We start from the raw sequence: 23465 nt of genomic DNA, 5'->3' as shown, positions 1-23465 counted from the left end.
GGAAAATCATATACCATTTTTTATTTACCAGATCTGTAAATATTTTAAAAGAGTGATAAAACCAGCAGGGCTTCTCACAGATCTGTCTTTCCAACCTTGTTATAATCACAGGTGGGAACTTCTCTTGGTTTTTACATGGCAGTAAATAAGAGCTAGGCTGCTCTGTCCAGTTTAGTGGAACAGTTTAGTTATACTAGGAATAATGTAAAAAAGCATTGTTATTGTTAATCTTCTCAATGTTACCTGTGCGCTTTATTAACAAGTAAGCAATTGCTTCTTTTTTTTCCCCCTCTTGTGAAGCATATATAAGAAAAACAGTGGAAGCAGCCCAAATGTTCAGTCATGGGGAATTTTTAAAAGAAATTATGGTATATCTTTGCAACAGAATATTATTTAGAATATTAAATATTACTGAATAGTATATCAAAATATATTTAGAATGTCAAAAGTGATGATAAAACCCAAAACACTATTTCAAAGGAATATATGCACCTCACTGTTCGTTGCAGTGTTATTTACAATAGCCAAGATGTGGAAGCAACCGAAGTGCAAGTGTCCAGCAATAGACAAACAGATAAAGAAGTAGGTACACATAGAGTATTACTCAGCAATAAGAAAGCAAAACCTTTTCATTTGCAAAACCATGGATGGACCTAGAGGGTATCATGCTAAGTGAAATAAGTCAGTCACAGAAAGACAAATACCATATGATTTCACTTGTATGTGGAATCTAAAAAAACAAAATTGAAACAGACTCATAGACACAGAGAAGAGACTTATTGTTGCCACAGAGGAGGGGCGTAGGGGGCTGGGTGAAAAAGGTGAAGGGGTTGAGAAGGACAATTGGCAGTGACAGAATAGTCACAGGGATGTAAAGTGCAGCACAGGGGTACAGTCAGTAATATGTAATACCTATGTATGGTGTCAGGTGGGTGCTGACAGTGCCAGGGGGACATTTTGTAAAGTATTTGGATATCTAACCACTGCTGTAATGCAAAATAATATTTAATGCAAACAGTAATTGAAAAATAAAATTTTAAAAAGTCATAAAGAACTATAATTATAGATATGGAAGGTTATTCATGTATATTGTTCAGTGAGACAAGCAGATTATAAAGTGGTGATTTTGATCCTATTTTTATGAATACATACATTGCATATTTATTTACACAAGAAATTGCCTAGAACACCAATCGATATGTCTAGGTGTTGGGATTTCAGATGATTTGACCTCATAAACACTTTATTGAGATGTTATTCATATACTGTACAGTTCATGTTTCTTTTTTTTTTTATTTAATTTTTTTTTCTGAAGCTGGAAACGGGGAGAGACAGTCAGACAGACTCCCGCATGCGCCCGACCAGGATCCACCCGGCACGCCCACCAGGGACGATGCTCTGCCCACCAGGGGGCGACGCTCTGCCCCTCCGGGGGATCGCCCTGCCTTGACCAGAGCCACTCTAGCGCCTGGGGCAGAGGCCAAGAAGCCATCCCCAGCGCCCAGGCCATCCTTGCTCCAATGGAGCCTTGGCTGCGGGAGGGGAAGAGAGAGACAGAGAGGAAGGCGGGGGGGGGGGGGAGTGGAGAAGCGAATGGGCGCCTCTCCTTTGTGCCCTGGCCGGGAATCGAACCCGGATCCCCCGCACGCCAGGCCGACGCTCCACCGCTGAGCCAACCGGCCAGGGCCCAGTTCATGTTTCTTTTTACAAAGATTTTATTTATTGACGAGAGAGAGGGGGTGATTGGGGAGGAGTGGGAAGAATCAACTCAAGAGTAGTTGCATCTTGTATGTGCCTTGATCAGGCAAGCCTGGGGTTTTGAACTGGCAGTCTCAGTGTTCCAAGTCAACGCTTTATCCACTGCACCATTGCAGGTCAGGCCAGTTCATGTTTCAAGTGCACAGCTCAGTAACTTTTAGTATATTCAGAGTTGAGCAACCATGCTACAATCTTAAAACATTTCCATTACCTCCAGCCCTAGACAACTGCTAATCTGAATTCTCTATCTATTTGCATATTCTGCATATTTCATATAAATAGAATCATACAGTACGAGGTCCTTTGTGACTGGCGTCTTTTTTTTTTTTTTTTGTATTTTTCTGAAGCTGGAAACGGGGAGGCAGTCAGACAGACTCCCGCATGCACCCAACCGGGATCCACCCGGCATGCCCACCAGGGGGCAATGCTCTGCCCATCCTGGGCGTCGCTCTGTTGCGACCAGAGCCACTCTAGCGCCTGAGGCAGAGGCCATGGAGCCATCCCCAGCACCCAGGCCATCTTTGCTCCAATGGAGCCTTGGCTGCAGGAGGGTAAGAGAGAGACAGAGAGGAAGGAGAGGGGAGGGGTGGAGAAGCAGATGGGCGCTTCTCCTGTGTGCCCTGGCTGGGAATTGAACCCGGGACTTCCACACGCCAGGCCGACGCTTTACCACTGAGCCAGCCGGCCAGGGCCTGTGACTGGCGTCTTTTAATTCGTATGTTTTCAGGGTTCATCCATATGTATCAGGACATAATTTCTTTTTATGCCTGCATAATATTTCATTGTATGGATTTACTATATTTTATTCATTTATCAGCTAGCTGGTAGATATTGTATTGCTTTCACTTTTTGTGTGGAAATACATTTTCATTTCTGCTGGGTATGTACCTGGGACAGATGGTAACTGTAACATTTTGAGGAAGTGCCAGACTATTTTCCAAAGGGGCGGCACCATTTTGGGGGTTCCTCACCAACACTTGCAATTACTTTTTTTTTTTTTTAAGTGAGAGGAAGGGAGACAGAGACAGACTCCCGCATGCACCCCAACCAGTATCCACCCGGCAAGCCCACTAGAGGGTGATGCTCTGCCCATCTGGGGCCTTTGCTCAGTTGCAACCAGAGCCATTTTTTTTAGCACCTGAGGCGGAGGCCATGAAGCCATCCTCAGCGCTGGGCCAACTCTACTCCAGTGGAGCCTTGGCTGTAGGCGGGGAAGAGAAGAGATTAGATAGATAGATAGATAGATAGATAGATAGATAGATAAGAGAGAGAGAGAGAAGTGAGAGGGGGAGGGGTAGAGAAGCAGATGGTAGCTTCTCCTGTGTGCCCTGACCAGGAATCAAAACTGAGACATCCACACACCAGACCGACACTCTACCTGAGCCAACTGGCCAGGCCCTATCTTTTTTATTTTAGCTATTCTAAGGGTGTCTCATTTACAATTTTTTATCTGTATTTTCTAACTTTTTTCAGTAAACCCTTGTTACTTGTACAATTAAAGTGCTTTCAAACACTAAGGACATGGGATAGTGCTCACAAAATAAGGCTAAATGAACAAAGCAGGGAGTAAAGCTAGTTATCCCAACGATCCCAATTTTGTGGAAAGTGCTTATTTAACGTACTAACTACAAATGATGAACTGCCTCTTTCCTACCTGGTTCTGTGAAGGATTGTTGACTGTATTCTTTCGTTTAGTCCTTACGAGGACTCTTCAGATGGTGAGAAAGGGGACTCGGAGTTTCAGTCACGTGCCCAGGGTCCCACAGCCAGTGATGGGCTGTGGTTTGAGCCCTGGTGTGTGCCCAACCCTTCCTCTGTCCTCAGACGGGGAGGAAGGACAGACTGCGTGGTCACGGCCCCCAGCAGTGGTGTTGTTGGAGGTGTTCACTTCTTCTTTATGCTTTCTAATATTTCCTCCCTTTTTTGAATTAGCATCAGTTACCTTTATAATCAGACAAAAAACATTTAAGTAAGTTAATGTAATACCTCAAGATTATATTAGATTTGGTAGTATTTACATTAACCCATCCCTTTTTTTCCTACCCATAAAGGGCTTGTAACTCAATCTTCGCTGCATTAGAGAAAAGTCAAGAAGCAATTGAAATTATAAGTGAAGACCATGTTATACAGGTTCGTTACTTTGGAAGTTTTGTTCTCATTTTTAGGGCTGAACCTTTCTAATATGATTTTTTTTCTTTTCGAAGTTCGAGAGACCAGTTTTTCCATAGAGGATGATCCAAACAAAAGTTACAAAATTCTTCATTTAAAATAATGTCTTTCTGTAGGTTAGAAAAGGTACGAAGAATTACCTCTTTGTTTAAAGAGAGACGTGTCTGGAGGATTATGCTGGGTTGGGGGGGCCGTTGCACAAGGGAGTCTGTGCTGACCACAGGCCTGTGAGCTCTCACCTGTCTCACTGTCTTCGAAGGTAGTTGACACTTAAAGAAATTTACCAGAAACTACTCAAAATTTCAAAAGACTACCTAATAATTACCGAAGAAATGACTCATTATTAGCAAAATGGGTTTACCTCAGTGACTTAAGACAGCAGGCTTGTACTTTTAGATAACAGTGAAAGAGAGTTATGCTGGAAAAATGTTCCTTTTGCCTGAGAATAGTTCCCCTTGATTTAGTATGAGCACCCCAGTCCTTCTCTTTAACTAACTTGTGACTCTCTTGGTAAAGAATTGGTGATGTCGACATCCAGGAGTGGGTACCCTGAGCACAGGGGCCCATGGTTGAGGGCACAGGCTTGGCATCGAACATACCTTGGCCCCATTCTAGCTGAGTGTCTTTGGGCAAATTACTTAATCTGTCTGAATCTGCTGTCTCATTGGTACAAATGGGAGAAATGTTAATAAGAACCGCAGCCTGCCTTTTGTAAGGATGTTCTGAGGACCAAGTGAGTTAGTGTGTGAAGTGCCTTACTGTAGCGCCTACCAAGAAAAGCAGACCTTAAACAGGAGCGATTATTGTCATTTTATTATTATTAGCAGCACACACATGGCTTTCCCATACATTTTCTTCTAGTCTTCTATGCCTATTTGAAATTGAACCATAAAGCCTTATATTTGCAAACACTTTTCTAGTTCACAACTTGCTTTCCAAATACATTTTTCATGGGCATCACGTGAGAAGCTGAGAAGTGCAGCCTGAGACTGGGAGGGGAGGGGCGTGCGGGAGGAGAGCCTGGGTGTTTGGATCCCAGTCTGGTGCTTTGTTTCACTGAGCCTGGTCCAGACCATCCTCGTCCAAGGCCCTGGTTGGTCTCCACAGGGCATCTTTCCTCTGCTGGCATTTCAGTGCCGCCCCCCCCCCCAACCCGGGGTGGGGGGTGCTGCGGGAAGCCAGCCAGGTGGTCCCAGGCAGAGGCTGCTCTGGCTCTGCTCTCAAGGCTTCAGAACTGCACGGGGAGCTCCCAGCTCCTGAGCTTCAGGGGGCAGAGATGGTGGTGTGGGTGCAACAGTCTTCCCTGTCCTCTTTTCAAAATTTATTTTAATTCACTTGATGCTTTTTTTGTCTCTCCCTCAGTATGTAAATCCTGCATTTGAAACAACAATGGGCTATGAGGCAGGTGAATTAGTAGGGAAGGAGTTAGCAGAAGTGCCTATAAATGAAAAAAAGGCTGATTTATTCGATACTATAAATTCGTGCATCAGGACGGGAAAGGTAAGTAAGAGGTTAGTACCTTTTTTCCTTTCATGTAACAGGGAAGGTAGGAGACTTAGTGTTCATTGAGCACCGCACGTGCCAGGTAATCTCAGCCTTACTCTTCCAGCGGGGCAGAAGTGTGGTGGTCTTTTCCGTTATTCCTATTTTGCAAGTGAGGAAACCGAGGCCAAGGAAGTACATAGTATGATTAGCCATTAATCAAAGTAACTTTGACACTTAAAGTCATTGTTTTCATTTTTATAACTAAGCTGATCTTTGTAGTAATTGATCTTCTAAGTGGTGGATATGAGCAGATGGTTCTGGAGAAAGGATGCCAGTGAGGTGACTGTTCCCAGATCACACCTGAGCCCCTGTTCATTCACTCAGCATTTTCTAAAATGCCTCCTGTGTGCCGGGCACTCTGCTGGGCTCTGGTATAGAAAGAAAACGGAAACACCAAGTCTTGCCTTAAACAACTCATTTGCAGGGTGCAAAACAATCAGATAAGAGGAGTCATTATCCGTAATGTGAGAAGGCACATAATCACGGTGCTGAAGGGCAGACAGACAGGCAGGCTTGGTCTGAAAGATTGGATCTCTCTCTAAACAGTGGCTTCTGGCGCTGTTATGGGTTTTAGAATATGATGAGAAGAAAGAGGCTTCTGCTTTCATAGTCACTTAGTTTTTTCTGTTGGGCTCATTTAAACTTTTAGAAGTTGGGTAGGAATTATTAATATGATTATTTAAAAAATTTGAGAAATTGATGACCTGCTTTTCTGCTCACTGTGGAGACCCCAGCAAAGTGACACTTTCCCCCCTGCGGCCAGTGCTGCCCTATTGCAGAAAAGACCAGTCTGCCGTAGGGGCAGGAGGCCCTGGCGGAGCGCACGCCCCCGCGCGCTGGAGCCCCTCAAAAACACCGTGAGTGGGCACATGTCCATTTGCTTCCTTGTGGCTCTGAGCACCATGATCCCCCACAGTGGCAACGAGGATAGAGCAGGTCGCTGCCAGGGCCCAGGGTGCACTGTCAGGGAAATAAAAGTGGGCACTGCTTGGGTCTTATTCTACCTCCCGCTCTTCTGTCAAGGATGATGATTTCTTTTCTTTCTTTAAGATTTTACTTATTGATTTATTTTTTAGAGAGAGGAGAGAGGAAGGGGGAGGAGTGGGAAGCATCAGCTTATAGTAGTTGTTTCTCATATGTGCCTTGACCGGGCAAGGCTGGGGTTTTGCATCTGTGACCTCAGCATTCCAGGTAATGCTTTATACACTGTGCCACCACAGGTCAGGCAGGCAAGGATGATGATTTCTTCCTGGAAAGAGAAATGACATCTGAGGTGGATGAAGAGACCCCCAGGTGCTCGGTGCACTGCATGGGTTAGATCCCGTGCTCCGCCCCTCAGTAGAAAGGGGCATCCTCAGAGGGCAGGTGCAGGGCAGCCATCACCTGAGACTCAGCAGCCTTGAGGGGACTTTGCTGTGGCCATCCCAACCCTGGCGTTTAGGTCCCTGCTGCCGCTGGTCAGCCTGTGGTCTTGCCGTGAGGTTCACCTGGGCCCTCATGCCCCTTGACCTGACAGCAGTTGCACTGAGGCGACCACCTCCCTCCCCATGAAGAGGGCCTGGAGATGTGGGGGGCGTTGTGGGGCGGGTGAGCCATTGGCCTTGGGGTCCCTCCAGGCCCAGGTCCCTGTGGTAGTGCCGTTGCACACCTGTACAGGGGCTCAGGCTCGGGCAGCAGGGGCTGGCTCTCTAAACTGTTGATTCTGAGCAGAGAATGTGCAAGATGATCGTGTTTTTAACCTCTATGCTGCTTTATTTCAAAAAGGAATCTGGATATTTTTGTGTGTGTTCAGTTCTTAGGGAGAGGAGAAAAGTGGCCATTTGTCCTTTGTCAGTCACCTGCTGGCTCTCTGGTGGTACTGCAGCCGGGCAGGGCACTTAGCTGGGTGATCTGTGAGGTGGGAAAATAGATGGCCTTTCTAATGGAGTCCCCCTAGGACAGTGGTCAGCAAGCTCATTAGTCAACAGAGCCATATATCAACAGTACAATGAATGAAATTTCTTTTGAGAGCCAAATTTTTTAAACTTAAACTATATAGGTAGGTACATTCCTTATCGAAGTAGCACCCGCACGTGGTATTCTGTGGAAGAGCCACACTCAAGGTGTCAAAGTGCTGCATGTGGCTCGCAAGCTGCAGTTTGCTGACCAGAGCCCTAGGAGAAAACCGGCCCTGGGTGACAGTGGCACCCTGGCCAGCGGGGCGTTCAGACGTGCACTGAGGACCAGAGTGGAGACTTCAGAAGTGGTTAGGTGAGGGGGTGGGGCTTCAGAGTGTCAGATTCTGGGGGTGCCGGTCAGTTGGATATTCTTGTGAGCGGAGGAAATATTCTGGTTGATGCTCAGGCCCATTGTTCTCAGTGAAAGTTCCCCTTTTGGGTGAAGCTGATACTCTCAGGGACCTTGGTTTTCAGCTCCCACACTCCTGTCCCCTGTACCTACATGCATGCTTCTGGACGCTCCTCCTCCTTTTTCCCCAGACTTCTCAGTCAGGGCTCTGGGACCCAGTCTCTCCTCTTCTCAGATGAGAAGTGACAGAGAGCCTTGCATAGCTCTTCTCTTTCAGAAAATTTGAAAATTTTGCCTCAGAAATTGTGTCTTATAGGCACTGACTAAATAAAGGTTGGCTGCTCATCTCCTGCCTCTGACAGTGACGTATGGCTGCAGGGGCTTTATCTCTTCACAGCATGGACCCTCGAGACTCTTCCGCTGTCCTCCCCTACCCACTTCCATCGGCTCCGACTCTTCTTCTCCCTGTGTCCTCCCAGTTCCCCAGGGCTGTCCCTGCTGTGCTCCTCAGACTGCCCCTTGCTTATTGACGCACTTTCCTGCTCTGCGTCCAACACTCACTCCCCTCCAGGTCTGGCTCCGCCTCCTCTTATTCCCCATTGATGAGAGACCGGCCCTCCAGCCCTGCCGTCTCTGCTCGGGCACCATCCTCACTGTTGCCTGGACTTAATTCCCAGGAGGGCTTAGTTTCTCCCCACCCTTAGTGTCCTCCATTAAATCCATCACTGAGCCTTGATATCTGCTAAGTCCTGCTTTTTTCTTTTTTCTTTTTTTTTGTTGTTGTTTTTGAGAGAGGGAGGGAGGGAGGGAGGGAGGGTGACAGACAGGAAGGGAGAGAGAGAGATGAGAAGCAGCAACTCATAGTTGCATTACTTAAGTTGTTCATTGATTGCTTCTCATATATGCCTTGATTGGGGGGCTCAAGTTAGCAACCTTGGGATCATGTTGATGATCCCACACTCAAGTCAGTGACCCTATATTCAAGCTGGTGAGCCTGCGCTCAAGCTGATGACCTTGGGGTTTTGAACCTGGGACCCCAGTGTTCTAGGTTGATGCTGTATCCACTGCACCGCCACCAGTCAGGCTAAGCTAAGCTAAGCCCTGCCTTTGAGTGTCCACTGCCTGGACCTGACTTGGTTCAGGGCCTTTGTTTCACACCTGGGATTGTGGTGGCTGCATTCATTTGGGTGTCCAGTCTCTTGGCCCTCCATCTCCAGTCAGTCCACCTGTATGACTGAGAGACTGGCCTTGCCAACCATCACTGACCATATCACTCCTCAGTATAGAGCTCAGGTCGCTTAGCTGGGCAGCCATGAATCTGTGGTCCCACCTCGGCTTACTTTTCCCAGTATTCTCTGACTGTTTCCCACACACAAGCACTGTGCTAGCCGGGGGCAGGACAGCTGGTGACGAAAAGAAAAGGGGCTGTCTCAGCAGTCAGAGCACCAGCTCAGTGCTTCGCTTGCCCCACAGCAGGAGGGAGGCGAGGCCTTACTGCAGCTCTGAGGGGAGTTCCGCAGAGAGGGGCCTGCGCAGAGCCACCCGGTGACATACTGGCCAGTTACTGCGCAAAGCCACCTGGTGACATACCAGCTAGTTACTGCGCAAAGCCACCTGGTCTCATACTGGCCAGTTACTGTGCAAAGCCACCTGGTCTCATACTGGCTAGTTACTGCCGGCACTTTGCGTACATTTTATGAGCATTACCAGGTGTCATCTTTCTGACAGCGTTCTGAGGCAGGACTTTGTTATTATCAGGAACTGAAACTTATGAAATTAGGATAAGTCAATATTTTAGAATATATTTTTGATAAGAAATAGGATCTATGTCAAGAAAATACTATTTTGTTTCCACTGGTGACTAGAAAACTTCCAGGCAACCTGTGACCCCAGCAGAGTGATCGCTGAGCTCCCTGCTCAGACAGCTGGCTGTCAGGTCTGGTGGATGCGGCCTCTTACACCTGCTTGGTATCAGGCAGCTGCCCACGTCTACACAGAAAGGGCTGGAAGAGAAAATTATGAATATATATATTTAAATGCTAATTGACTGATTGAATTGTTTTCATATTTCTCCCACTCTTTCAAATCTAACAGCTTTATTGAGAAAGAATTCACACACCATACAATTTGCCCATTTAAAAAGTGCATCGTTTGGTGGTGTTGGTATACTCACAGAATTTTGCAAACACCACTGTAACCAGTCTCCCCTGTTTCTCTTGATAGTGAGTCAGCGGTAGCCTCAGCCCTGCCTGCTGCGGTGGGTGTGTGGGTACGGAGGCCAGGAGGCACATCCCTGCGGGGGTCCCTGTTTAGTCCTTGCCCATTTCCAGAGTGGCCAGTCTCCCCTCAGGAGTGCCCACACCTCCCTTCTGCTCTTGGGCAAGTGAGCACTGAGCTGGGCTCTGTAGCTCTTTTTGAATTCAGTCCTTTGTTGGTGCCCGTTGTTGTGAGAAGTACACCAGGAAGCATCAGTTAGTACCCTGGTTTCTCTTGGATCCGCTTTTCCAGAGGAGTCTGAAGAGGAGATGTTACTGTTGGCATGTGCATGCAGGTCGCCGTGACCCAAGCACAGCAGCTTTCAGGCTTGACCTTGTGTAAGGGTCTGGACAGGACACTTGATCCAAGCCACCAAGGCTGTCGTGGCGGTCCACTTCCTGCCTGACTCCGCTCTAGGTCCTGTGAGACTATGCAAGGTCAAAGGTTACAGAACACCCCAGGAGCTTGTCTTACAGTGGGTTTCACGGATTTTTATAGCTTAAGAACCTTTTGGGTGGTAGCAGCCTAGCTCCACCCTGGCTTCTCCCCACCACCCTAAGGGCAGGGGAGCCCCGGGGGCCCTGTTCTCCCTGCAGACACATCCAGCACTTACCTGCTCCCTCAGGCTAGTTCTGTTCAGAAAGATTCCTGTATTTTCTCTGATCTGAGAACGTGACTAATGCCATTGCAGCCCTGGCAATGTCTTAAGTTCTCACCTGTTTGTTCTGCCTGAGCCCAGTCCTGGCTGTTCCCTTATCATCCCTACAAGTGCAGAGGGTCCCAAACCCTCCCACAACCCAGAGGATGGTCGCAATTCACCATGCTAGTGGCCACAGAATGTTCCCTTCTCTGCCTAATCCTGATTCTTCCCCTCTCAAATGCAGGGCCAAGGCCACTGTCCCCCCACCCCCACACCAGAGCAGTCCGAGTTATGAGAGGAGGTGCCTGGGCAGTAGGTAAAGGGAAGGAACTGCTCGCCACTCGTGGGCCAGGGGCCCCTTCGCCAGCAGACAGCCACTGAAGACAGTGACCACTTAGACTGTGGCACCCTGGCTGTTGTCAGCAGCCCGGGAGAAGACAGGCTTGGCAGGCTGAGAAAGAATTGTCAGATTACCCAAAATTGTGTAGGGTCGGGATCATTTTTGTGCTGATTGCTTTGGCAATGGTATATGAATCAGAACCTGGAGTGGAAAATGTTTTTGGGTTTATGTTTTGAACACAAAGTATAATACCTACGTTCCATTTATAGGAGTGGCAAGGAGTCCACTATGCCAAAAATGGAGACAGCATCCAACAGAATGTGAAGATAATACCTGTCATTGGACAGGGTGGGTAAGTGGAAGCAACGAGTACTCCAGTCAACATGCCGTGTGTGGCTTATAAAATGTGCTTTGAAACTTAAGTAAATAACTTCATGCAGAAATTTGAAAGACATGTAACAGGTCAGATGTCATCAAAGAATGGCTTTACAGCCGTCCAGCTGGGGACTTGGAGCCACCAGACTTGGGCCCTCTTGCTTACACTGCACAGACATGGGACTGATGTACTGAAATCAGAATGCCACTTATTACCTGTTCAACAAGAACACTGAATGGTGGGCTCCCCACACTTAAAAGACTTCCGTCTAATCGGATAGCCCATGTGTTATTGCTACACAGACCTATCACATTAAATAAAAATATTTTAAATACTACCATTTACAGAAACTCTCATATAAAACAGATGTGACTACAGTTGGAAAGCAGGGATATCAGGAGCCTAAAAATCTATGGTTTGTCTCAGAATCTATCTTAAGTAACATGAACAATGGAAAAGTATGATTATGTCATGGAACACCCAACAATAAAATGTGAAGCCATTAGAAATGATGACAGAAAAGTAAATTACAAGGGAATTTCTTATGATAAATACAAAAGTCAAAATGTAAAGCCATACCTATTGTGTGATCTGAGTCACAAACATGAAAGAAGGAGACAGGACTAGGAAGAAGGTGTGGCAGTGGTGTCTTAACAGCTGCTACTTCGGGTCCCAGTGCCTGCGCCCTCACCGCAGCCCTGCGCTGTCGGCACTGTGACCTCTCCAACCTCCAGATAAGGAAACTGAGGCTGCACGGAGAGGTTCCTGGCCCGGGTTCGGCGCCAGCGCTTGGCGGAGCCAGGCTGAGACTGCTGTGCTGACTGCATGGTTCACGTGCTTGGTCACCAGGCTTTGCTGCCAGCCGGCGATGGCCTTGGGGAGATGCAGCTGTGTGGGCTCTCTGTTCTGATTCTTTGCCTTCCTATGTCCTTTCCAAATTTTTTTGTAGTAAGTAGATAGGGATATGATCATCAAGGGGAAAAACTGGGATAAAAAAAATTGAAGGAACAATAAGTGTGGAGAGTCAGCAGCTTCTGAGATAAGCCTTGGTCGCTTTGCCTTCAGCCCCCCGCGGAGCGAGGGCTAGGGAGCTGCTGCTTCCGTGAGTGACTGATCAGACTGCTTGCAGGGGCCAGAGTGCAGCGAAAGGGGTCGTGACAATGAAAACATGTTACAGGATTACAAGCTTCTGGTTGGTTAACATGCAGTACATTTATAAAAACAGGGATTTTTTACTGTATGTTATGATGACTTGGAAGAATTTTGTTGTTTCTACTGAAGAGTCAACTTCTTTTCTGCAGATACCAGAGTGTTTGTAGATACTTGCTTATTGGTGGTGTGGGCCACAACCACACAAGTGCTTTCTTCAGAGCACTTTGTGTATTGTGAAAGACAGATGCTCTTTCTTAGTGAAAAACAGCTACCTGTCCATCAGAATAGAGAGCCGGGAGAGAAATAATGCATTGTTTTCTACTTGCAGGAAAACTAGACACTATGTGTCCATTATCAGAGTGTGCAATGACAACAATAAGGTATGTGGGGGAAGCCTGGGGCCCCAGCTGCACGCCAGCACAATGCCTCTGACCGCACACCTAGGCAATCAGAACTAACAGCTTTTACAATTTATTTTTAGGCTGAGAAAATGACTGAATGTGGTCAGTCTGACAACCACAAAGGTATGGTGCCCCATATTCATTCTTAAGAGTTTATTGAGCTTTTGAAAAAAAATGAAGTGAAAACAGCCCCTTCCTCTGACTGGCCTGCCTGCTGCACCAGTGGGACGGTCCCCTAGGATGGTCTCCCCAGCTCCCCAGGGACCTGAGCGCTTGAGGACATTCTGACAAGTGTCCTGTGGGGAGAGAACTGGTCACCTCAAATGTGTGAGCTTAACCCCTGTCTGCCTCGTGTTCCATTATTGGAGCGATATTGACGTGGGAGTTATTTCTGTCCTACTGCTCAAGGTCAGGTTTTTCACACGTCTGTCTCCTGAGGGTACATGTTGTCACGTGGGGCACAGAGTTAGTCACTGCTGCAGATACTGGCGTGCTGGGAGCTTGCCAAAAAGTGATGTGAATTTTTGGACAATTTTTGAAGAACTGAATTGTAACCTCTGGCATAAATGGGTTAATGTGAAAATGTGTTGACTGGAATGTGGTGTGTTGGCCCGATCGGTGCTGTACGAGGTGGAATAGAGGGGTCACACTGGAGTACTTCGGCGAGGACATCTTCATTTCCTGACACTGATCACCGCCAGCCTACAGGAAGGGAGCTGGACTCCTCAGAGTCGCCTGACCGTGTCTGTCTCCTGCTGTGCCCGGGAGCCTCTGCTCCATCCTGCACTGTGTCACTGCAGGTGTCCAGGGAGGAGACTGTCCCCATCCTTCAGTTCTGGGGCTGTGCCTTCCACAGCAGCGGACGGCTCGTTCTTGCCTTCTTGGACTTGCCCTCGTGTTTTCTGAGCATACTGTGTGAGGGCATGGTGCTGAGTGTGCTGGATTGAAGCCTTGTAACACCCCAACATAGACAATTCGTAGGTGAAGTTCCATTTTTACAGATAGGGAAACTGAAAGGCTAAGTAATGCGCCCAGGGACATCCATCTACGAAGTGGTGGCACTGGGGTTCGCCCCACTGGTGAACTTCAGAAGCCTCCGCGCATGCTGGGACAGGTCTCATGGGCGCCAAGGGCGTTCGGGGCTTTCACGTGGAGAAAAGGGACCTGCTAATACCAAGGGCTCGTGGCAGGTGATAAGAGGTGCTCGGTTGTGGGTGAGGAAGGACCACGGTGTCCCAGTGCTGCAGAGGAAGAGGGGAAAGTTCAGATGGGACAGGTGGAGTTAAATTAAGAAGAGGATGTGAAAAGAAAAGAATTCCAGAAATAAAAACAGGCACAGAAGAGGGAAAGTACAGAGTGTGTTCTAGAAAGAGCAGAGATTAAATGTAACTGGTACAAAAGGTCAGTGTGGACAGAGGAACTGGGCTCATGACAGGTCCCTGGATGCCAGGCGGAAGTGAGGATTGTCATCTGTCGGCAGCGGGAGCCTGAGGGTGGTGGAGCTGGGGAGCAGTTGCCGTCTGACAACTGGTTATGTGGAAGGAGGGCCAGAGACAAGAATGCCAATGTCGCCATAGTCTGTAGGAGAGCAAACAGCCAGGCCATAATAAGATGATGACAGGAGGAAGAGAGAGGGAGGCCAGATGGGAAAGTGGTGTGGGGCCAGAGAGAGGAAAGCAAGAAGGGGCAGTTGGAAGGTAGTGGTTAAGCCTGGACATCGAAGGTGTGGCCATCTGGCTGGGGAAGGCGAATGTGGAAGGCGTTACTCATTTGTGTGTTAATTCATCTGCTCATTCATTCTGCAGATTTCAGGTGAGTGCCCGCTGGGCGCCGGAGCCCATGTTTCTGTGCTGCAGAAAGAGCAGGGCTGCGGCTCGGTGTTTGCCGCCAGCAAAGCGCAAGCACGTAGCTCCAGTGTGGAGCTGATGAGACCGAGCAGGGCTGATGAGGGGAGCGGAGACTGAGGCGGCCCAGCGGGAGATGGCAGGTGCCTGGAGACCACCTACACTGCATTAGGGTCGGAAGGATGGGCACCTGGTTGGTGGACCTGAGTGAAGGGATGGGAGGAGGGGGACACAGCAATGGTGGACACTGCAGAGAGCAGAGATGGCGTTTGCACCAAGAGCTCATTTATGTTGTGGAAAAGGGCAGGTTCGGGACAGCGGTGAGGGCCGATGCCAGCCCGCAGGGGTGGAGGGGTCAGGAGTGGAAGCTACCAGTATGGGCCCAGCGTGACTGTCACCCTTCACTGCAGGCTCAGGGAGCACCTTGACTTGGATTGCGTTTTAATATTTAGAGCAGCCCTCTGAGATAGGCATGGCTATTATTAGCATTTATTTATTAAAGAGAAAGAAACTGAAGTTGAGAAGGGTTAAATGACAGCCTGGCAGCCGGTAAATGACAGCTGGAACTAGAGGAAGAACCAGTGACATGGTCCTAGGGCAGTGGTTCTCAACCTTTCTAATGCCGTGGCCCCGCAATACAGTCCCTCATGTTGCGGTGACCCCAAATCAAAAAATAATTTTGGTGGCTACTTCATAACTGTAATTTTGCTACAGTTATGATTCGGAATGTAAATACCTGATATGCATTATGTATTTTCCGATGGCTTTAGGCGACCCTGCCAGGGTCGCGACCCACAGGTTGAGAACCGCTGCTCTAGAGGATGTGAAGCTGGGGACTCTCTCAGACTGCACTGTGCTGGGCCATGCTGTCGTCTCACTAGGGGCCCTGCTCCTCTCAACAACGGGCGGGCAGGCGGGCTGGCCCCTCATCTTCGCCTCGGCAGCTGACTAGCCGTGTGTCTGGCAGCCAGCCAGCTGTTCTGCTGTGGGAGGGCCGCGGGTACAGGCAGCAGGCCAGCCAGGCTCCTTGGGCACACAGCACAGAAGTCAGTTCTAAAGCAGAAAAGGAGTTTATTAGAAGGAGATAAGGTGGCTCACAGGTTGGACAAGAAAGCTGAAGCAGCATTCTGAGAAAAAGGTCAGGAACCGAGGGAAGCTGGGCGCCAGCCTGCTGCCCTGGGAGCAGCATGGTGGGGCTCCGCAGGCGCTGGCACAGGCGCCGCCACCACTGGGACAGGGTGTCTTCACAGCCTCGCTCCCCTGCCTCACCCATTGGTGCCGGCCCTTGTGTGGGAGCCTCACTGATGGGGAACGGAGCAAGGAGGTCTGGCCTCCCCCATCCATAGTGGGAATCACGGGAAAAGGGGCTCGGACTCGGGGTGTCCAGAAAAGTAGCAAATTCCCAGCACAGGTCCCCTCTAACTGCCCTGCGTGTTGTTTTCACATGACACTGTCTCACAATGTGACAAGTGTCTGGCCTCTAAACCTTGGGTTGGTCTGGATCAGGTCCTGAGCCTGGCGTTGGGCACACGGACATGAACGTGGGCTGCACACTGCCTGTTGGGAAGTAGAAGTAATTTGCATGCACTGTACTTGGTAATACCGTACAGGGGTGGGGGCTGAGCTGGGGATGCTTCCCCACAATGGTGCCAGTGGAAATGGTGTCTGAAGCAAACAGGTCAAGGGCAGGACGAGCATTGTGGAGGGAGAGAAAATCGCTTTAAAACTTTAGGTAGAAATTAAAGTCTGCTTTATTGCTGCACTCTCTCCACAGCCTGTCCTCAGAAGCCACACTGCCCTTCCACATGGGCCTCCCACGACCTCCTGGCTCTTCTCTGCCCCCTCCTGGGGCTCCTTCTGTGCTTCACAATTACTGCTGTTACCTGAGCTCCCCGCCTTCGTACCCCAAGCCATACCCTATTCCCTTGGCATCCTCGGTGCCTGGCTCAGGGCATTTAACACGGGTGCCCAGTCAGTGTGGGCTGAGTGGACACGGGCAGAAGGATGAGGGAACAGCCAGGTTCACAGCCCATGTTCACAGGCAGCTGTGCAGACACGAATGTCCACGAGGCTTAGGGGAAGGAGACACTGGGTCTGTGTGGTTGGGCGGAGGTGTGGTTTAAGGAGTGAGCACTGGGAGAGGGCACAGGGTTCCGTGTCAGAGGCAGAAGCAGATGTCAGAGCTGCGGAGGGGGGGGGGGCAGCTGTGCTGACAGCCCCACAAAGTCGAGCCCAGTGAGAGAGAAAGGCGGGCTGTCGCAGGCAGACTGCTTCTGTCCTGGACTACCAGCTCTTAGGAATTCAGTGGTTGTAGTTAGTGGTGCTTTTATTTGTGCCAGCACTGGCAGGTGTGTGGCGAGCAGACATGTGTCTATTGAGCATCTGCTACATGCTGGGCGGTGCTGGTCACCTGGGAGGGGAAGACTTCTTCATTCACAGCTGGCGAGGAGGACAGACCACAAAGCAGGCTGTAGGCGGCAGTGTGGGTTGGGGTCGAGTGGCATTAGAGGAAGATGTCCCCAAGGTTATGACACCTATACCACATCTTAACTGTATTTTCAAAGAAGATTGACAGTTAACTAGGTGAAGGAGGAGGCATGGGAGAGGAACTCTCCCAAGTGGAGGTGAGCGATCTGGGCCAAGGCACAGAGTGTGGGAAGTGAACCAGCACATCATAAATAGTTTGTGGTGGCTGAAGAGAGGGGTCCACAGTCCACAAGACTCTGGGTGCCACTGGGCATCTTATATCTTATTCTAAAAACGATGAGTCGTTGAAATGTTTTCATTGGTAGAGTGAGCTGGTTAGTGTTTTGTTTTAGAAGGCTCACTTGGAGGCCTTTAGAGAATGGGCAAGATCAGCGGCTGTGGGACCAATGAAGGGAGCTGCCGGTGTGACCTGGAGGGGGCTGGTATGTTTCTGGGCTGGCACAGGGGCACGTTACAGAGGTATTTAGGAGCTCGGACCTACAGATTTAGCTGACCAGTTGAGGGAGAGGTTAGAGGGGAAGAGGGCGGAGTCTTGGGTGACTTGTCTCCAACTGAAGCCGAAAGATAAATGCTGCTCAGTGACCTGGGACAAAGAGTGGGTTTGGGAGGAGACAGTTCATTCAAGTGCCTGAGGAGTGACCAAATGGAGGTGACCAGTGTCCAGTTGAGGTGGAAATCTAGAGCTCAGGATAGCAACACAGGAATTACAGCTAAAGGAAGGACAAGGATCAGATCTCCCAAGGAGATGGTGTTTTCCGAGAAGAAGGGCTAAGGACAGACATTGGGAGCATGAGGGATGGGGCTGGTTAAGGAAGAGGGAGCCACGGGAAAACTGGGAAGAGTAAGAGATGGAAGGAAAACCAGGAGTTTCCAGAAAGAGCGATCAGCGTGTTGGTACCACAGGTCAGGTCAGGTAAGACTTGAATTGTGTTCTTCAGCTGTAGCAACACAGAAGTCAGCAGTGACTGTGAGCCCATGTAGAAGAGAGTAGCAAACAGAAGGTTATGCGGTGTCCCGATGAGTGCCAAGGGCCTGTGTCCAGGCCCTGGTCGCAGGCAGGCTCCACGACAGGGCGACAGGGCGGAGAAGATACACCTGCAGGGGGTTGGGCTTCACTCACCAGCATGGCAGCTCCCAGTTCCTCTGTGACCTGCGGACACGTTGCAAAAGCTCAAACCACACACATGGGACCCAGCCGTGCCCAGTGGAGGGGACAGGAAGGCTAAATTCACATTGTCATTGATTGACGTGGGGTAAGGGAGAGAGGCGTGACAACCCATTTGGAACCCAGGAGAGGAGTGCTGCTGTGTACAGAATGTGGGGTCGAAGGGGAGAGAGGGAAACTGTCACTTGACATGAACCCCACACCAGTGTTCCTTGTACTGCCCGTGAGAAGAGAGGCACGTTTTTCCCCAGGAAATTTTAGATCTTGTGTTATAGGAAAACTACATAAAAGATTTCTTCTCCTTTGGGGCAAGTGTGGATGGGGATCAACATCTTCCCACCACTTTACTCAGTTATAAAGAAGCGTATCAGGAGGAGTTCTCCTGTGTTTGTATCTAGTTCTTTTCCTGTATTGGGACTCGAATTACGTGATCTGGAAACATCAAAGCCCTCGTTTAGGATTGTAGCATGTGGGATATTCTGGGAAAGTCAGCCCTCTGAAAATCTCATTGTTACAGTCTTCATCTCTGTGCACTATCTTGATTTTGGCAGCAACGTAAATGATGGTCTAACTCTTAAATTTTGTTTAAAGAATATTTTTAGATTAGAAATGTCCCTAATGGTGTGAACATCCCTTGGACAAGGTGACTTATAATTTATTTCCGCAGATATTCAGTCAGGCAAACCTAAAGACAAGAGGAAAGGCTTATTGGACGTCAGAACTGCCTCTCGAGCAAGTGAAGGTAGGTGAGGAGAGGAGACATTACCACAGGGTGTTGAGCACATGCGGACTTGACGCTTCCTCATCTTGTCTCTGGTCCCTGCCCACCTCCACTGCAGGACAAGGGAGGGGACCTTTTGCAGCCAGTGCCCTTTGTCCCTCTCCTTTGATTCCTGCCGAAGGGCCCCATTCTGAGCCTTTTGATGGAGTCAGGGAATGAAGAAAAGTACGTTTTCCTCTCTGTAGTTGATTTGCTGAAGTGTAACATCAGCAGGTGCCAGTCTGTCTGCTCTGTGTGAGTATGCATTTGGAAGGTCTTTAATATACAGCAGGTGTTTCATTCAGTGTTGATGGAAGAAAAATACCCATCTCTGGCAGGGTCACTGCATAGTCTGCCATGCCCCCATGTCTGCATGGGTTTTCACCGGGCCCCCTCTGGCTTCTCCCATATCCTAAAGGTGCACATTAGGTGAATCGATGTGTCTGAAGTGACCCAGCTGAGTGGGTGTTGACCCTGAACTGGAATAAGTTAAAAAGTAATGATCTGGCCCTGGCCAGTTGGCTCAGCGGTGGAGCGTCGGCCCGGCATGCAGGAGTCCCAGGTTCGATTCCCAGCCAGGGCACACAGGAGAGGCGCCCATTTGCTTCTCCACCCCTCCCCCTCTCCTTCCTCTCTGTCTCTCTCTTCCCCTCCTGCAGCGAGGCTCCATTGGAGCAAGGATGGCCCGGGCGCTGAGGATGGCTCTGTGGCCTCTGCCCCAGGCGCTGGGGTGGCTCTGGACGCAGCAGAGCGACGCCCCCTGGTGGGCGTGCCGGGTGGATCCCGGTCGGGCGCATGAGGTAGTCTGTCTGACTGCCTCCCCGTTTCCAGCTTCGGAAAAATGGAGGGGAAAAAAAAAAGTAATGATCTCACTTGTTTTTATTAATCTTCCTTAAAAATGTGTATAGCTCACACTTATTTCAGTATTTAATATTAGAAATGTTTTGGGTTTTTATTTAGAAGTTTGGTGATGTTTTTATGACCAGAAACATGTAGGAAATTAGCTCTTGTTTGTATCAGTTAACCTAGGGTAAAACTGGTTTTCTTATACATCATTTTGCTTAAAATAGAAGCTTCCAAGAACCTATCAATGGTGTTAAGTGAGGACTAACTGCATTCATTGTGGGTTGTAATTTGATGAGGAAGCTTATCTTTTGTTGGGGAGGTGAGCTGTATTTTGGCTTGTGAAAGGCTTATTAAGCGAATATTATTTAAATTCTAATTGGAATATAATTTTTAAAGATTATGGAGCTGTGTGGCCTGACTGACCTGGTGGTTTTAAAAATGTAATGAAAATTGTAGCCTGACCTGAGGCAGCACAGTTGGAGCGTTGACCTGGGACACTGAGGTCTCAGGTTCAAAACCTGAGGTCACCAGCTTGAGTGCGGGGTCGCCGGCTGGAATGTGGAGTTATAGACACGACCCCGTGGTCACCAGCTTGAGCCCAAAGGTCTCTGGCTTGAGCAAGGGGTCACCAGCTCAGCTGGAGCCCCCCAATGAAGGCACGAATGAGAAGCAATCAATGAACAACTAAGGTGATGCAACTCCAGGTTGATGCTTCTCATCTCTCTCCCTCTTGCTAAAAAAAAAAAAGTAATGAAAATTGCCTGTAGGCTGCTAGCTGTGCCCTTTCTTTGACCAAAGGTAGGTGAGGAAGCCTATGGAGTTGTTACTAGATAAGAAGCCAAAACTGTCCAGGTCAGCAGCAACTCAGATTATACAGCAGGGCTTCAACGCCTGCCCTCACGGCCCCCACAGGTTTCCTCACACTGCAAAACTGTGGGACCCCACCCCTGCAAGGGCAGCGTCACTGGCCCCAGCAGGGAAGCGGTATGATGCTACAGGGAAGAGCATGGCCTTTGACCTCGGAACGACCTTCATTCAGGTCCCAGGATCATCTCCTTTCTGTGCGAACTTGGGGATGTACGTCCGTGCGTCCATTTTCTTGTTGTAAAATGGGGAACAATGACACTGTCCACAGAGGAGCATGTGAGGAGTAAATGAGTGTGGTGCCCTCCCCTTCTCTGTGGCTGCCCCTGTCGCAGCCCCGGGAGCCACTGCGCGCAGCAGCAGGCACTCCTACCCAGAGCTGTCTTCACTACCACACTCAGCTTCTCTTCTTCCTTTGGATGACTGTCCACTTTTAATTTTGTCCATTTTAAACATTTTTCTTTTGATGTTTTTGGTTTTTAACCACTATTCTTTTTGAGCTGTAATTTACCTATAATAAAGCTCAGTGAGTTTTGACAATTCTCTACACTCAGTAACCACTACCCAGTATAGATACAGAAAACATAGACACATGCGCACACACACCGTAACCGCACTGAGGCAACCACTGATTTACAGCAGTGTCAATTCATTTGGCTTCACAGAAATGGAATGGTATAGTATACGTGCTTTGTGTCCGGCTTCTTTCACTTTTGTGTGTTTCCAAGATTCATTTGTGGTGTTAGGTGTGTCAGTAGTTCATTCTGTTTTCTCACTAACACTCAGTGATATGAATATGCCATGATTTGTTTATCCATTCCATTACTGGGCTTCTGTGCTCATCTTTCCACTTGGGGGCTGTTGCTAATAAGGCTGTGGGAATGTTTTTATACAAGGCTATTTGTGTGGGCATGTATGCTTGCTGGGCCTTTGTAGACGGTTCCAGTGTGGGTTGTACATGCTCCTCTTCATCACTCATCTGAGTTCTAGTGTGCTGTGTCCTCCACACTCGGTTATACCAGTGTTTTAAATTTTAGCCATTCTAATGGGTGTGGTTTTAATTTTTCTGATGACTAATGAGGTTGAGTACTCCTTTCCTATGCTTGTTGGCCATTTGGATATCCTCTTTTGTGAGGTGCTATTCAAATATTTTGCCCATTTTTATAATTGGGTTATCTTTCTCTTATTGGTTCGTAGGAATTCTTTATATAGTCTAGATATGGGGCTGCTATTGGATATGTGTATCAAAAATATTTTTTTTGTGGTTTGCCTTTCCACTCTTTTAATGGTCTCTTAGTGAACAAAGGTTCTTAATTTTAATAAAGTTCATTTTATCAGTGTTTTCTATTATAGCTAGTGCATTTTCTATTTTCAGAAATCTTTCTCTATGCCCAAGGTCAGAAAAATATTCTCCCATATTTTCTTTTAGAAGTCTTTTTTCACATTAGGTCTGTGATCCATTTCAGATTAATTTTTTTATCAGGTGACGGTAGAGATCAAGGATGAATTTTACCCCAACATGGAAACCCAGTTGGCCCCTCACTGTATTGAAAAAAAAACATCTTTTGTAGTAGCATCATTATTGTAAATCAGGTGACTATGAATATATGGTCTGTTTCTGGATTGCTCTGTTCAGTTTGTGCTGTACCAATGCCATCAGCGATCACTGCTGCCTCACGGGAAGTCTTGATACCTGGTAGTGTCAGCTTCCTCAGGGTTCTCTTGGCTATTCTAGGTTCTTTGTATTTTTATATAACATTTAGAAGCAGCTTGTTAGTTTATACACATACACACACATACACATACCATCTCCTGGATTTATTTTGTGTGTGTGACAGACAGAGAGGGACAGATAGGGACAGACATAAAGGAAGGGAGATGAGAAGCATCAGTTCTTCATTGCAGCACCTTAGTTGTTCATTGATTGCTTTCTCATGTGTGACTTGACTGGGGGGCTCCAGCAGAGCGAGTGACCCCTTGCTCAAGCCAGAGACCTTGGGTTCAAACCTGTGACCTTGGGCTCAAGCCACCAACCTTGGGCTTCAAGCCAGTAACCTTTGGGCTCAAGCCAGTGACCATGGGGTCATGTCTGTGATCACACACTCAAGCCAGTGACCCCACGCTCAAGCTGGTGAGCCTGTGCTCCAGCCAGTGACCTCAAGGTTTTGAACCTGGGTCTTCTGCATCCCAGTCTGACGCTTATACTGCGCCACCTGCTGGTCAGGCTATCTCCTGAATTTTATCTGGGGTTCTCTTGAATCTATATAGATCAATTTGAGGAAAAGAAATATTAATGCTGTCTTTCAGATGATGAAATGCTGTATATCTCTGTTTAGCTTGTCTTTCTTTTCTCTCAGCAAAGTTTTGCATTTTCAGTGTATAAATCTTGAAATCTTTCATTAAATTTATTCCTAAATATAGCCTGACCTGCGGTGGTGCAGTGGGTAAAAGCATTGACCTGGAACACTGAGGTCGCTGGTTTGAAACCCTGGGCTTTCTTGGTCAAGGCACATATGGGAGTTGATGCTTTCTGCTCCTCCCTCCCTTCTCTCTCTGTCTCTCTCTCTCTCTCTCTG

The 23465-nt window shown here is 48.3% G+C and overlaps 1 protein-coding gene across 3 annotated transcripts in view; it reads left to right on the top strand.

Moving 5' to 3' along the window:
• The window catches only part of PDE8A (phosphodiesterase 8A), a 165710-nt gene that overhangs the window by 123355 nt on the left and 18890 nt on the right, over positions 1-23465 (top strand). For 2 of the 3 annotated variants that reach the window (XM_066238682.1, XM_066238683.1), the window contains exons 7-12: positions 3810-3888; positions 5290-5427; positions 11264-11346; positions 12851-12902; positions 13004-13046; positions 19087-19161. In XM_066238682.1, the coding sequence (XP_066094779.1) occupies positions 3810-3888; positions 5290-5427; positions 11264-11346; positions 12851-12902; positions 13004-13046; positions 19087-19161 (470 nt within the window). The remainder of the gene's footprint in view (positions 1-3809; positions 3889-5289; positions 5428-11263; positions 11347-12850; positions 12903-13003; positions 13047-19086; positions 19162-23465) is intronic. The other variant, XM_066238684.1, reaches the window with a different exon arrangement.

This window comes from Saccopteryx bilineata, chromosome 7 (assembly GCF_036850765.1).
Source record: "Saccopteryx bilineata isolate mSacBil1 chromosome 7, mSacBil1_pri_phased_curated, whole genome shotgun sequence".
Classification (NCBI taxonomy): Eukaryota; Metazoa; Chordata; class Mammalia; order Chiroptera; family Emballonuridae; genus Saccopteryx; species Saccopteryx bilineata.
This window is presented reverse-complemented; position numbering and strand designations above follow the sequence as displayed.